At 38.7% G+C, this 16,478-nt stretch overlaps 1 protein-coding gene across 1 annotated transcript in view; it reads left to right on the forward strand.

The window, feature by feature from the left end:
* Positions 1-16,478, forward strand: part of TBCK (TBC1 domain containing kinase) — a 114,999-nt gene that overhangs the window by 79,319 nt on the left and 19,202 nt on the right. Inside the window, exon 23 of the mRNA XM_075751493.1 lies at positions 808-983. Coding sequence (XP_075607608.1) covers positions 808-983 — 176 coding nt within the window. The remainder of the gene's footprint in view (positions 1-807; positions 984-16,478) is intronic.

The raw sequence follows: 16,478 nt of genomic DNA on the forward strand, positions 1-16,478 counted from the left end.
TGTTTTTCGTTATGCTTTGATAAATTTTATTTGACCACAGCTTATTTTAGGATGCTTCCTATTTGATGGGTGTCTGCTTTCCTCCCAAGTTGAGTAATATTTTGTCATACACAACACTTCACTCCTTCAGCCAGAATGTTTCACTGTGAATGTCTGGTTGTGTTTTGGACTGGGTTTTTTGGTTTTTTTTTTTTTTTTAAAATGGCTCTAAAATAAATCCATTGTGTCTATCAAGCACAAATTAGTGTTGAGCAATCCTGTTTTCCACCAAGCGGATAATATGTAGCTTGGTCAAAAAGGCACACCAAGTTTGACAACTGAAAGCTTTCAGTCTGGCTCATAGCAGTATTTAACTGACAAATAAAACACTTAGTTGATCCAAAAATCCTGATGTCCATACACTCCATGAAATATACTTTTAATGTACTGCATGTACTTACATTTGAGTCAATAATCTGACTTGCAAAGACATCTAATGAAAGATGCCTTATAACGACTAGGCTTTGATTATATTCCTGCCTTTGCATTGGTTAAAGTTCTGTTGTACTTCTCTTCAACAGATTTCCATACATAACCAGGGATAAAATCAATGCTTAAAATGTCTTTGCTGGTTATTCATAAAAAACTTCGAAGTGTATTTTTTGAATAGGAAAATGTTTTTGAAAACTACATGCCCTTTAAGGGGGAGAGACAGAGAAAGAGGTATCGATGAATATATGTATATTTAGCAGTGTCATAGCTAGGTTAATTGGCTTTGCTGGTTTTTCATGTTTGCATTTCTTGTTTTTTCTTTAAATCCCTGATCAGAGATTGATATTGAGCGTTGTGTTCGTGAGTCAATCAACCTGTTTCGCTGGACTCCAAAGAGTGCTACATACAGGCAATATGCACAACCTCCACGACAAGCCAGTGAGAGCAACGGCACAAGAAGTTCGATGTCCTGCTTTTCAGCAGACTATCAGGAAGCACCTGGAAGTGACCTAGTAAGTGACCTGGGAATTGGAGAGAGGGAGAATTGTTCAGATTGCGTGTTTCTCCAGCCCCAGGTGTTGTTTTTTTCTCTTTCGAAATTAGATTGAAAGAAAATACCCACCAAACGTCAGTTACTGGCATTTATGTTGTAACTTCCAAGCACAGGGGTTTGACACGTTCATCAGGTATTCTGATTTGCTTGTCAGTTAGTGCACAGTGTTAAAGCCTATGCCATATTAATTTTGATGAACAATCCAATGCATTGAATGAGAATTAACTGAAAGGTGGTTGGGGTTTTGTTTTTTGTTGGGTTTTTTGTTTGTTTTGTGGTGTTGGGTATTTTAACTTCACAGCTTTGAACTTCAGCTTCTTTGATGTACATGTCAATACAATTACTTCTTCTTGTGCCATGTTTCTGCCTCTCCCAACTCCTGGTCCTTCAGTCGTGTGGTGTTTTTTACCACAACAGACCAATATCCACAACTCACCTGCAGAACTACAAACAGACTTTATCTTAGGAGAAAAATAGTAAGGAGAACGGTTTGCCAGTGAGAAATAGGTAACTGGAAAGTGATGCAGGCAGCTCTGACTACTTTTTACATCTTGGCACATCAGGTTAAATGTACGGCTCAAGTTATTTTGAGAGATAGTATGTGAGTTATGCCTGTGTTTGTCTTGGCAAAGAATAACTAGTGGCTAAGAGTATATCTGCATTAAATAGATACTCAGTTTAGCAAAAATGTTTTTCCCTTCTCTCTCCAGTAGAATCTGATGGTTGTTTCTCTTGTCAAATACACCATGATTGGTGATTTGAAATTATTCCTTTCCTTGCTCTCAGCAGTATAAATCTAGTTAATCTCTTAAAAATTAAACAGTTTTATTTTGTTGGTTTTTTTTTTCCTTCCACGTTCTCCTATAATTAGAATTCATTCATGAGTACGTTTGTGTTGGTTTTGTGTGGCAAGGTTTTGTTAGCGGGGGGGGGGGCTACAGGGGTGGCTTCTGTGAGAAGCTCCTAGAAGCTTCCCCTGTGTCTGATAGAGCCAATGCCAGCCGGCTCCAAGACAGACCCACCACTGGCCAAGGCCAAGCCAATCAGCGCCTCTGTGATAAAATATTTAAGAAAGAGAAAAACAGTCAGAGAGAGCTTTTGCAGCCAGAGAGAGGAGTGAGAAGATGTAAGAAACTCTGCAGACGCCAAGGTCAGTGAAGAAGGAGGGGGAGGAGGTGCTCCAGGCGCCGGAGCAGAGATCCCCCTGCAGCCCATGGTGAAGACCATGGTGAAGCAGGCTGTCCCCCTGCAGCCCATGGAGGGAGGATGAGGGGGTGTAGAGATTCCACCTGCAGCCCGTGGAGGACCCCACGCCGGAGCAGGTGGAGGCACCTGAAGGAGGCTGTGACCCCGTGGGAAGCCCGCGCTGGAGCAAGCTCCTGGCAGGACCTGTGGATCCGTGGAGAGAGGAGCCCACGCCAGAGCAGGTTTGCTGACAGGACTTGTGACCCCGTGGGGGACCCACGCTGGAGCAGTTTGCTCCTGAAGGTCTGCACCCCGTGGAGGAGACTCACGTTGGAGAAGGTCGTGAAGGACTGCCTCCTGTGAGAGGGACCCCATGCTGGAGCAGGGGAAGGATGAGAGGAGTCCTCCCCTTGAGGATGAAGAAGCGGCAGAAACACCGCGTGATGAACTGACCGTAACCCCCACTCCCCGTCCCCCTGTGCTGCTGAGGGGGGGCGGAGGTTGAAGCTGGGAGTGAAGTTGAGCCCGGGAAGATGGGAGGGGTGGGGGGAGGTGTTTTAAGATTTGGTTTTATTTCTCATTCCTCTACTCTGTTTTGCTTAGTAATAAATAAGATGAATTCCCTCTCTCAGTTCGGTCTGTTTTGCTCGTGATGATAATTAGTGAGTGATCTCTCCCTGTCCTTATCTCGACCCACAAGCTTTTAGTTATACTTTTTCTCCCCTGTCTAGTGAAGGAGGGGAGTGATAGAGCGGCTCTGGTGGGCACCTGGCCCCCAGCCAAGGTCAACCCACCACAATAATAGGGCAAGTATATATAGACCTGCCATATCTATTTGGTCAATTGCAATAGTTTTTAGTCTTTCCATCTGTTTTTCTTAACTACTAAGAAACTAAGAAATATATTGTCACTCAAGTCTATCTTACTTTTTAAGTAGTCATCAAACCTGAGTCTGATATTCAGTCATTTTCTTATTTTTTACTTTAGTTTTGATTTTATTTCTATTGCTGTTGTTTCTGGAAGCCTTAGCCAGAAACCCAGGACTCCAAGTGCAAGACATGCAAATACAGAACAAAAGGAAACTCCAAAGAGCTTACAGGATTGCAGAAATAATAGGTGGATGTAGAACGGTGGTTGGAAAGAAAACTGAAATGACAGGAGAATACTGATGGTTGTCATACAGGAATTGTAGCCAACACAACTGCTGCTGTGCTCTTCCAGAGATATGTAGAGACTTTATGAAGGAGCTAAGGGCTGCACATTCATAGAATAACTTCCTAAGGTCCTATCTGAATTATCTGGTACAAATTTCTGCAGAAAACAGGCCCAACACTGAATTCAGATGGGGTTGCCCAGGGCTTTGTTCTGTCAATTCATGAAAACTTCCAAAGGAAGAGATTATGCAGTCTGTCTTGGCAGCCTGGTCCGACACCTGATAGTGCTAACAGTGAAAATGGTTTTGTGTACGTGCTAGCATTTCTTAATGTTATGATGACAAGAGAGTAAAAAGACAAGTCGTCTCATTGCTAAGGATGTGCTTGTGCCTTTCTGTGTCCAAGCAAGAGTGAGGGGACTTAGAAGTAGCAAGGAGGGAGACAGGAGAAAGCAGCAATGGTCTACTGAACTGGTAAATAGAACAAAGATTTATATTTGTGACAGAGACAAAAATCCATTGTTTTGGATCAAGCAAAGTTTCTTTCAGTATTCTTCCACTTCCTGAGAAATTTTTGGGTGTATTTTAACAATAGTAATTTTATTTTCATACCAGAAATTGTGTTTGTTTATAATGCCAGTAATTAGGCTCATCTGTCCCAGTTTCCAAGAAATTAAGCTAATGTTTTTCATATGTTACAGAGAGAAAAAAAAAATACCATAACTTCTATTGCCTTCTCATTAATTTCTACTTCTTTCTACTCAGCAGAAAAGCACTTTTCATTTACTGCAGCATAACTGATGGTTTGCCTTCTTTTGACGCTCAAATGTATTGGATCTTTTGAGTACTACTGTAGGGTTTTTTTAGTTCATCATATGGAGCAGCACTATGTGATTTATTCACAAATATATTAACATATTCAGGCCTTTTCTGTAGCAAAGAGGAAACTAATCTCATGGACACCTGCATGACAAAGAAGCTGATTCATGTGCTAAGTTATAGTATACAAATGTGTTTACTCTCATGTGCTGGTTTTTTGTGTGTCAGATTTTGAGACAGATATATACCAGCCAAATTTGTTGTGATTCTGTGAGGAGCCATAGTTCAGACTTTAAAAATCCTGTGTAACATGAGCTACTAATGACCTACCTCTAACTTGTGACCAGTTCTGAATGTTTGTCTTTATAAGATAACATTTCTCAGGAGTTTGAGCAACACTGCTAAAAAGAATTAGAAATTATTGGTGAAATACACTGTTTGCACCCAAAGGTGTTTGGGATTTTGTTTGGTTTTAACCTTAATCATGGAACTATCTATCTCTTTCTTCAGACATATCCTCTACTTGTGTTTGATGCCATGCAGAAACTTATTTTCTACTTGAACGCGGTGAAATCTGAGCTCAGTCTTTAGTACGCACAATAGCCTTTAATGGATTTTCTAAAACACTGTGGTGTACTTGCTGGTCAGTCTAGCTCATAAAAAATTACTTTGCTGTTTCCCCACGCATTTAGTTGGTCATTATTTGGACAAGCCCGTTGTACCTCCAGTTTTATATTTGGGGGTCACCTCTGTACTTGAGGGTGGGTAAGGTAGGAAACGATTCCTTTGTAAACAAAGCTATGTGTTTGCTTCTGAAGGTAACTTATGACTTCTTGAAACATTAAGCATTTAGTGTATTTAATTCTAAACACCAGCTGTCTCCTACTCCTATATTTGTATTTTCCTTCTAAGTTGCTTCAGTTTGTTTCTTGAGTGCTTTTTATCAGTTACTCAGATATTTGTATCTTCATGTTATGGTGCTTTGGTTAATATGAGAAGTATTTGCCCCTGGGTGAGCACTTTTCTCCCTAAATCAGAAGCCAGTAAAACAAAGCTGTTTTGACTCTTTTTATCACTAGTGTGATAGTTTTCGTTTTAGTGGCATCTATTTGCAACTTCATAAATAGGCTTGGGTGCTCTCTTCCCTCCTGGATTTGTGTGTTGCTTAATCTCCTACTCTTTCTGCCAGTAAGCATATTTCTACCAAGATAAAATCTCAAGGAGGAAATAGTTTCAGAGAGAATGAATGTACATCTTAAGTGGTTTTGCATGTTTATTTTGAGAAAGATAAAATGTCAAAAATAAGAACAGAAAAAACCTTTAGATTCACTACTGAATTTTAGTAGCAGTCTACTCAAATTTATGTCTGTAATTTTTTCTTGACCAGTACACTGATGATTTTTTGGTCTTACTCTTCCTGAACCTTCATCCCCTAGAAACTCCCAAAGTGTTTTTCTTGAATGTCCAGGAGTCACAGAGTCAAATAACACTTGTCATCTAACAATTTTCTGCTATGCCTGTATCTCCGTTATTATAGACATTGTAGATGTACACTCTATACAGCTACCTGTATACTTCTAAGTAAAAGCAAGAGAATGATGCAATTTCTTTATCCTTATGAATGTCTGCTTAGGTGTGGCAGGTAGACTCCCAGAAATCCCAAGGCTGATACAATTATGCCTTCGTCCTGGTCTTTTACTGCCAACTCTCTTTTCAAGGATGGGACTTCCTGATGAATGTTGGGGAATGAAAGCATTCAGCTGGAGAAAATTCTACCAGATGATTATTGATCCTTGCACTGATTTAAATGCCACCAGTCTGGTTCAGCTTTTTGGTTTTGATGAAGTAGGAGAAATACCTGAGTGGGAAGGTGACATAATGGCTTGATGAAACAGCACAAACATGAAAAACATTTGTTTATATCAAAAATAGTGAGCAAAGTTTCCTGATGGTAACTTTTCCTTGCAGATAATAAAGGATAGCTTGTGTGACAGACGTCTTATAGATGGGAATTCAGACCTATTTGCAATAAATACGCCAGTGCTCAGTTGCTTCTAATTTCCTATGTGCAGCTAGGATATATTTATCCGTACAAAATGTATTGGCTAGATTTATATTAAGCCCTCATATAACTGGTGTGTGAAGTCCATCTATTTTTCTAAAAGAAGCATGATAAGTACTGTATACCAACATTTCTCTTTCAGTCTACAAGCTAGGAAATGTCCAAGTGTGGTGGTGCAATGTCCGTATTGCTGTTCATAAGGCTGTTTATATATATATTCTGCCTCTAGCATCTTCTGACTGCCTTGACCCATTTCAGGTTTGTTTGGTGTTCTGTTTCTGTAGGCAGCTTGGTTTTGGTTTTTTCTTTCATTGATCTACTACTCAATAGAAAGCTGTTCCTCAGATTTGTCTTTAGTTCATGTTGTGCAAAGCGCTAACCGATCAAGACCTGAGTTAATGTTTCTAATTTATTTTGCATGTGCCTTTGATGCTTCTGTTTTTTCTGATTGTAGCTGCCAACAGCTTGAGTGAGTAGTTGGGTTTGTCATTTTTGAGATGAGATGGTTAAAATACACTTTTCTACGTCACTCTCCTGTGAGTGAATAAATTCACTGTTTAATTAGGCATGTCATAAGCTCATCACATTCTAGTAAATATTTTTAGGAATTGTTGAAAGCTTCAAAACTTTCTTGGTGTATTTGTTAGCTTATCAAATTTTTTTTTGATACTCAAAGCCAGGCAGCCAGCAAACAAAAAGTGGGGCATGTAAGGAAACCTCTGCTTCCAGGGCTTTGGTTCTGCAGATTAAATTAGCTGAAGGAAGTCTTTTTTTAGTACTTTATTTACTCTGCTTGGTTTTAAATGTTTTTTCTTATGTTTTAGGACTTTTTCTGGTAGAAGATAAGGGAATAAATCAATTACTAGAGTGGATAGAACAGGAAATACATGGCTTAGGAAATAACTGATGTTGAATGTTAATTTAAGAGTCTCTAATGAATGTTGTGGTTGGTTTTTAAGTTGTAATATAACTAGCAATTATTTTAATTGAATGTAAACTCATTGGAACAAATGTGTTTTTTCTTAGTTGAGGCAGAATTAAGGGAGTATTTTTTTAATAATCTAAATATTATTTATATGAGACTCTAATAGTTTTGTTGGACAGTCACTTAGATCATATTTAAGGATTGTGAACATATTTTCTGCAGATTTGGTTTCTGAGTCCCCCTGGGACGTGTTTGTCTGCTGTGAATGTAAATGGGGCAGTGGGAGCAGGCAGAGTGCTCCCTCCTGCAGCCTTAGGCTCAGGTTCTGGATTCACTGATTGCCCCTCTCTTCCTTCCTCACAAGCCTTTGCGGTTATTCCCACTTTGAAGTTGAAAGCTGGGTGTGTTTGACCTTTTTGACCTCCCCCAATTGGGATTCCATGACTGATTAACAAATGTGCTGGGGAAGGGGGTAATTATACCTGTAAAATTAATTATAAAAAAAAAAAATCTAGTCATTTCTCTCTGTCTCTGCATCTTGTTGGAATGTTCTTTTTGTTTCTTTTTTCTGATTTGGAAATTGTTTTAAAATCAAATTCCGGGGTTGATAGCCTTTGGTCAATTAAGTTTCATTTTTCTCTATTTTTCAGTTTTGCCATATTACCAGGGAAAAGAAATTTATTTTAAAAAATCTTAAGCAGTAGCCACTGTATGGCAGAATAAGGAATATGGCAGCTATTGTCACCACCCTGTAAGGTATGGAAGTTATTGACAGATGAGCTGTTTACAAGATAAAGAAAGGATTGGGCTGATAATGAAGTAGTGAATGCAACAGAACAGTGCATTCAAGTTTGCTACCGCTGTTAAATAGTTTGGATTTGAGCCAACTCTGCTTTTCCCTTCTATGCCCAATCTTAGTTCCAGTGGAGTGTATCCTGTGAGAAGACATTGTCTGAAATGCATATGGTAGCACTGGTAAGGTAGTCTGAGGTCAGTCCTTGCCAAAGCATTGGAATATTGAAATGAAAAATGGAGGGAAACCAAAATTTCTGAAGTCTCTCTGGCCAGGGTTACATCTGCCAAGCCATACTAAATACTTAACTGTAGCTGGCAATCCAAATCTGAGCTCTGCGAAGTGCCACTGTGGTTTTTGCCTGTGTTTTTTCCATCTGCATTGATTGATGCCAGTTTTTCTCACTGGTTATTGGTGGGTGCTCTCTGATATGTGAGCTGGTACAGTTCCATTCTTGAAAACTTGGGGTTGTGCAAATGTTTCTTTCCACAAGTACAACTGGAGCAAAGCCTTATGTTATAACTAAGTTTTAGCAAGGAGGAATTTGCTCGATCTTGCTGAAGAATGGTAGCAGTAAGCTATTTTTCAAACACTTTTTTTTTTTTTTTTTTTTTTTTTTTTTTTTTAAGGCATATCCAGTGCATGGAGAATGCTAGGAAATAGTTGCACACCTCAGTGTTTTAATAATTTCACTGGTAATTATTTATTGGATTGCTGACAATAAGATGAACAGTTAACATTTTGAGAGGGATGCTTTAGAATTTTGCCCTGAGAAATACACACGGAGATCAGCTTGTGAATTGCAAGCTGGCTGGCTGGGTGAAGACACAGTTGTTAAGTTATTTTCAGGTGGTTTAGCACTGATTTTGGCCCTCTTTGAGAAGGAGGACTGTAGTGGGAATAAGTCTTTTTGGCAACCAATATAAATATTTGGTGTGGTTTCCTGGATGACAGTTTTATTTCATACTTCGTTAAATAATCCATATTTTATAAAAAAAAAACCAGTGGTCTGCATCTAAATAAAAAAGGCAAACGTAAAAGCAGTGCAGTGTGTATGTGTATTTACTTTAGGAGAGAAGTAACACTCAGAATAACCTACTAAGTGTGCTAAAAATATGCTTTAGGGTCAGCACAGGTCTAAAAAGCTTAATGCTTTATTCAGCTTCTGATAAGCACAGTTAGATACTGCAGAAAGAAATGGTCCACTTGGCATTGCATTTTCTTATATGTGTGCTTGGAGCATTAGAAGGCAATGCAATTTAGGAGAAATTGTTGAAGTCAGGTTTTGGAGGAGAAGTAAACTCAAAGATCTTAGTAGTTTCTCACACACAAATATGGTAAGGTGCACAGATATAGCTACCTCCTGCATCTCATGGCAACTCTAATTCCAGCATACACCAACTCCTGTGTATGCCATATATTGCTGCTGTGAAATTTATGTCTTAGAGCACAGTGCTGTGTATATTATGTCAGAGATATTTATTTCTATCAAAGGCCTAAAGTGTTGGGTTTTTTTCCTTTACTTCTCAGTTCTCTGTCCTGCCCTATTCTTTTTCTCTATACGGGTCTCCATAGGAGCCTGCCTCAGGCTAACCTTGAATCCAGGATGCCATTGTGTCCGTTTCTTTATGCACCTCAGGCCAGGCTAAGTGCTGTGCATTTTCTCAATTGCGTTATGATGTGATGTCATTATGACTTTAGTAGGAAGTGCAGTGACAGGATGAAAAAGACCTTCCTTAATGCAACTCTCTTGCCTGGTGGTGTTGCTGCGTTCTGGCAGTTGATAACGTAGTACAATTTGGCTGGTGGCCTATGTGATCACGTCAACATCATCTTAATCTACTAGTAAAATTGTTACAGCTATTTATTTTTTTTTCCTCATCTGCCATTGTTACCAGTGGAAAATCCGAGTTTCAAATATGTGTGACAGCGTAACTAGAAGAAAGAGCATATACTGATTACAATCTTGAACCTGCAGCAAAAGTTAGTCATGGAGCCTGTCCTGCAAACCAGAATGAATGCATTTTAGGTTGATGTGCATAAATGTTTCTGTTGAATGATGACTTATGTATATCTCACTGAAGCTTGGGCTTGGGTTTCTAAAATGAGCTGAGTGGTACAGAATCCAAGGAGATTGGTGCAAAAAGCAGATACAGCTTACAGGGTAACTGTCTGGCTAACCATATTTCAAACTTTTTGACAATTACTCAAATTCAGCACTGCTCTTAATAGTCACCAGCTAAGGTAGAGGCTTAACAGTATGTTTTGCTCTTTGGCAGGCTTCACCATGGTAAGTAACTGAAAATGTCCCAGAGCTGTGCTGTCGTTGTTAATGCCAGTTCAGAAAACAGGAATCTCATGGATAAATAGCAGCTATAGTTGAATCCTGAAAAAACGTTGTCTAAATCCAAGGTGTCTGACACCAAATGACATACGTGATCACATTGTGAGGGAAAGGAAATTCCTCTTCCAGTTGCAGTTTGCATTGAGATGCGATACTAAATTCCTGTTGGTTTTGTTTTTAAAGAGGACGAGGGAATCTCTGACATTTCATATTCTTAAGATTCTGTGATATTTTTTCAGAAAGCAAAGTAATACAATTTCTTGTCAAGGAGAGAGCATCTATCAAGAGGAAAGAAGAGGCACTGATGGAAAGCAGGGAAGGTTTGCAGGATCATTCTTGCTGCTGCTTTTACTTCAAGTTTTATTTCGTGTTAAAGCCTCTTGCGGATATTTTCAGGCACGACTGGATTATGGCTCAGCTTTGTATTTTAAAATGGTTTCCTGCAGTGGTGAGAAGTGTTCATCTGTTTTACCATATCAGAGGCAATAACTAATGAGACTTTGCAGCATGTCTGCCTAGCTGCATGCAGGGAAAAACTTGTCTTTCTGCTCTGCTGACTCAGCTTATTCACTCAATCATGTTGTTTCAGTGAGAGAGAGAGATTTCCTTAATAATGAGCCACTCTAGCAAGCAGAACTCACATTTTTGTAGACTGCCTGCTGCAATGGTGTATGAAGACATTTGGAGGATGTTTTTGAATGACAATTGGCTAAAAGTTGCTGTTTGCACAATCCTTAAGGTGTGAGTTCTGGAGTAGGGAGCTTTGTAGAGGAGCCCGGAGGAGGATGGAGGAGGTAGAAGAGAACAGCTTGCAAAGTGTACCTGCAAAATGAAATGGAGCAAACTGAAGAAATAGGAAGTAGAGGGAAATAGGGAGCATAAAGAAGGTAGGCATTGATGTCTTGACTTGGAAATGAGAGACACAGAATATGATGGCAAGGGAGGACTGAATCTGAAGTGTAAGAATGAATTTGCTAGAGAGGTTGCATAGAGAACAGTGGGTCTCAAGTGTTTGAAAAATTTTAGAAAACAGTTCCTAAAATCTGGAAGTTTGGCTGCTTCTCCTTTATAAGTAGTCCTGACTGAACATTAAAAAACATTGAAGCATTTTTGTATGACCCTTTGCTAATAATGGTCATTAAAAAAGGGGGCGGGGGTAGAGAGGGGAGGGGGAATAGGGAGTGTGTCAAGACAGGTATTCCTTTTTATTTATGATCATTAGAATACTTCCCTGCCTGTATAGGCCTCTTTCTGCCAGTAACAGTGGATTTAAGCATCATTCTGTCTCGGTTGGTAAAGGAGTTAAGTACGTCTCGCTTATCAGGCCATCAGAATTCAAGGGAGCAATGGGAGTCATTCTATTTGTTTAAAAACAAAAACACCCCACCAAAAATAAACATACCAAGGACAATGTTCCTAGGGGATTACGTTCTGACTGCATCTACTTAATTATGAAGGATACAAACAAAAATATTTGCATGGAAAATACTAAGTGCAACACACTGGTTTCAGTCATAAAGTCCTTTTAGACGATGCAGCTAAAATCTAGTGTTCTTATTTGGTCTTGCTTTCAGATACTTCCTGAAAACTGACTCCACCTGTCGTGGAAACTGCTTTTTTGATAACAACACAATAGCAGCGGCTTTGCCTACAAATCTGTCCTGGAGTGTCCTGTTCTTTTTTTATTCTCCCTCTTCTTTTCTACCAGTTGTCAAAGACTGCTATATTTTAATTGCTATAAAATAGTGCTACTCTATATAAATAGATTTATCCCAAAACTTGTATGATGGCACTATCACATAAGTATCATATTTAGGTGGAATTTTCTGTAAAAAATACATTACCTTTCTTCCATTGTGGTTATTTAAAGTAAAAGCAAGCTTAAACAGCAATATGTTTGCTACAAACTAGTGTGACCCTTTGAATCAGAGTTGCATCTGTTTGTGGTTGCTGTGTGAATCTGCTTTTGTCTCTTTCTCTATTTGATCAATTCTTCAGAAATATTTTAAAATATTATCTTTTAAGCTGGTTTTAAAATGTTTTTGTTATCTTATTCCTAGATATACATGCATACATTTGATTTCAGAATCAAATTATGTTCCAAAACTATGGAATTACATCTTCCATGAAGCGTGTTTCTTTATGAAGGACTTTGATACCTTGAATAGATGATTTTGCACAAACCCCAGATTTTAACTCTACTGACTTTCAGGCTGAAGTTCCTTCTGTATTAAATTTGCTGCAATAAGTTGTGCCAACTTCAAAGACAAAAGAGGGGAAACCCTGCTTCTACTCAGATAAAGCTGTCCTTTCCATGGATAAAAAGTTGCTTTATAGCTCCTGTGTTTATCAGATGGAACTGTAAAGTTCAGGTTCAGCAGAACTAAAGATACTTGCTTTTTCCTCCAAAAAAATATATATCTTCATTTAATAGCCAAGATGAAATGCCTGTAAGAGATTACAGGCTAATGGAGAAATAGATAGGAGCTATGATTGTGCCAGCCTCATGTTCTGGAGTGCTTTAATCTTTCTGAAGCTTGACTTCTAATTTGAGAATGCTTAAGCAGCTTTAATTCCTAATATTATTAAAAAAAAAATTAAATTTTTAATGCCTATTTCTTCTTATTAAGAGCAGTAAATGCATATGGCTTAGCAATTCCCAGGCCTATTTGAAAATTAATGGTGTGAGAAGAATAAGTACTTTGAAAGTAAAAAATTTAGGGTCTTGTTAGAGAAACTTCTGGGAAGCAAGCAGACCTCAAACTTCAGCTTAAGTATTCGTTTTCCTATTACCGTCCTGCTGATTCAGCAGTCTTCCCTGGTGAACAGCTTCTTATAGCTGACTAGTCTAAAGCAAATTGATGCTTGAAGTTAGGATATGTTAAACTAAGTCTCTTCTCTTTGCCAGAAAACTGGCAAAACAACTTAAGTACTAAGCTCAGTATCTTAGCACATCTAGACTTGTGTGCATGTGTGTGTGTGAAAATGTGCGTGTATCTTTCTGATAATTCTTACCTTTTCTAAATAATGACAGGCAGTTCATATCTGTATAGGAACACAGTTCTCAATTTCAGTGCTGTAGTCAGTATACAATTTCTTATGCTACCTGTAAAAACCATGAGTATATTGACTAAACTGTTGGAGCACTACACAAGTGTGTAACTGCAATTTTAACTACCCTCTGGCACTGTGCTTAAAGTAGAGCTTTTGCTTTCTCTTTAAGAAAGAATAAGGGGATTTTTCTTAGAAATTATGTACCATGTCTGCCTTGGAAAAGAGTAAATAGGTCACAGCAGAAGGATAAGTGAAGGGAAGAAACAAGTGTTTTATATATGTGATATGCTATACGGACTTAAGCTTTTCCTAGTGGCTATCCTGGCTAATTTTTTTAATTGTCCTATTTGTAGCCCCCTAGAGTAGTAAGTATTACTAGCATGAAAATTTTAGGTTGTGGGATAATCCGCTCCCTTCATTGTTTAAAACAAACAAAAAATTGCAGATGACAAATTCAACAAGATATTGTAAGCAGCTGTCCCAAGATGTGACTAGCTGCAACTTAATTTAACTGGAAACAAAGTCTCAGTTGGATACTACTGCTTGATGGCAATTTGTTGGATATTTGTCAATAATTAGTAAAAGGCTGTCAGTACCATAAACTTTTTCTGAGAGCAGGTAACCTTACTCAAAGGATTGGGTTTAAACTGGGCCCTCTTCCTTCACCTACTGTTCCTTCTGGTTCTTCACAGATGGAAACCAATGCCTGCAATGACATAAGAAAGCCTAAACAGGGAATTGAAGCCAGTAGTCAGGACAAATGTTCAGCCTCCTGTCTAGAACATCAGTCTGCATCTCATGCATCTTCTCTTAGTTGGCTGGACTGAGGCAAAGAGAGTAGTCACTGAGGTGGTAGACAACGGCTGGAACACTGTTGTGGAGAGGAGTAGGAAAGGTGTTAAAGGTTCAGAAGAATCTGCAAGATTCGGGTGCTCAGGGGCTGTGACAGCCTCAAGGGCTGTCTGAACTCAAGTCCAGTGCCAAACTACAGGTATCTGTAGCAGGATGGTGGTATGAAGAGGAGGTGTGAGGAGGACTGGGTAGAAGGATTGACAGCTTGGTGTTAGCTGTGTTTAGCTTGTGCTGACTGACAGTTCATTAGGAAATTCCTGTGAGAAAATGCCTGACATGAAATATAGTTGTTACCAGAAACAGCAGATAAAGTCAAATTTTTAAATGTAATTAGGAAAGATGATCTTATAAGTGCATGCACATATTTCACTTTGCAATTTGAAGGAAATAAATTAGTCTGATAAAACAGTTGTTACAAGAAAGAATTGATTCAGCAATTCTATTTCCCGCAAGTCTGTCAAGGAGCTTCAGGCTGCAGCTTTGTTGAAAGCCTATATAGAGATACTGTATCACTAAATAAACCATTTAAGCAGATCTGGACATACTAGGGCAAAGCAAAGATGGTTGTAAAATTAATAGTTGAATGTGTTTCTCCTTATTTTCAACCCAATTAAAGGAAAAAAAATGCTTGTCCTGGTTATTAAAATCTATTCACAGGACATAAATAGTGTCTACCTGTGGAGTACTTCTTGTGGCTTTATACTTTTAGATAAGGAGAAAATGTTGTTATGTCAGTATAGGTGAATTTTGACTGGTTTGTTTTCTGCTGTAGACATCATACTTTCCTCTTAAACTTTTGTTCTTTCCTGAGGCATTCATCCCATCGGTTGAATTAGACAAGAACTGTATAAGTGAAAGTAGGAAGGTTGTGTAATTAGAGTCCATCATAATGTAAATGTTTCTCCAAAAGACTTAGTTCAGGTCATCTCAGCCAGCTTCACTGGCATAGTACACATTTATAATGCCTGACTTTGCTACCCAAGTGTTTATTGCTACCTGTAATCATCAGATCCTGCTTCAAGGATTGAACTCTTTTTGCAGCGGACTTGCTTCCCCTCCCTCCTTGGTGTTGCTCCACAAACATTCTCCTGAGGGAGAAGCTGTCACCTGAGTAGGGTGTAGTGATTTCTGCCAGCTTTAGTCATCAGGCAAATTAAGCTGTTTCAGCCAAATGTGTGTTTATGTAATTACTACTCTTTCTACCTTACTACCAATTGGATATTGCAAACTTGTGTCTGCTGTGAATCCCCTAGACATGGACTGCTGAATTCATTTGGCAAGTCTGAAATTTTTCAGAAGAGTTTGACTTTGTTCTTCCTCCTCCCCCTCCCCTTTGACACAATTCATTTCCTTGAACTCCTGTTGGGGAGATCCAACCACTCACCTGGGAGGTGGCTTTAGACAGGAACTGGGAGTTGGCGATGCCCTCTGTCACACTTATTTTTATGGAAACATCTTGAGTATTGGCTATTCTTTTGAAACAAATAATACGCTATCCAGAAAATGAAGCATTTTTATGATTATAAAGCATCATCACCTCTATTATTCTGAACTTGGGAGGAAATTACGTGCTCAGACTAGCAATTTGTAAGTTCTTTTGTTTTGAATGCTACGATATACAATGGAAAAGGTAGTTTGGTGGGCTAATATATTTCCTGAAGTACAATTACTGATTTTGTTTCTGATTTTGAGTGCTTTTTGGTAACCTGCTTTACAGTGAAGGTGTATTTAACTGCAGAAGGACTAAGAAGTCTTGTTTTTTTCTGGGACATAACTCAGGAAAATACGTGTATGCCTCTATTCTCTCTAGCATGTTCTCTAAACTTGGAATAGTCCTCAGATTAAGCGAGAAACTAGTATGTTTAGAAACCAAGACAAAAGCTAGAGTTAACAACAGCCATTGGGCTAATACTAATTAGTAATGCCTCCATTTCCTTCATTAGGTTAGTCCTCTTCTCCTGAGATTTTTTTCATGGGTATAAGCACATAGTGTCTTTAATCAATGTGATCACTGCAATCTAAACCAGGACGACAGAAATGAAATACTTTTTCAAAGCAGAAGATTTGCTACTGTGATACTCTTAGACCTATATTGTGACTGCACTGTATAGACTTATTTTTAAAAGAAATACGTAATGATGTTCTATTTGTTCTTTTTATTTTTCCACTTTCTGTAGTCCATATCTGTATGCCTGTGCTCATGTTCTGAAGAACTGCAGAGTGAGTGCACAAGCACATCTTCCTGATGAAATGGTTGGCTATTTCAT

The sequence above is a fragment of the Balearica regulorum genome, chromosome 4 (genome assembly GCF_011004875.1).
Source record: "Balearica regulorum gibbericeps isolate bBalReg1 chromosome 4, bBalReg1.pri, whole genome shotgun sequence".
Classification (NCBI taxonomy): Eukaryota; Metazoa; Chordata; class Aves; order Gruiformes; family Gruidae; genus Balearica; species Balearica regulorum.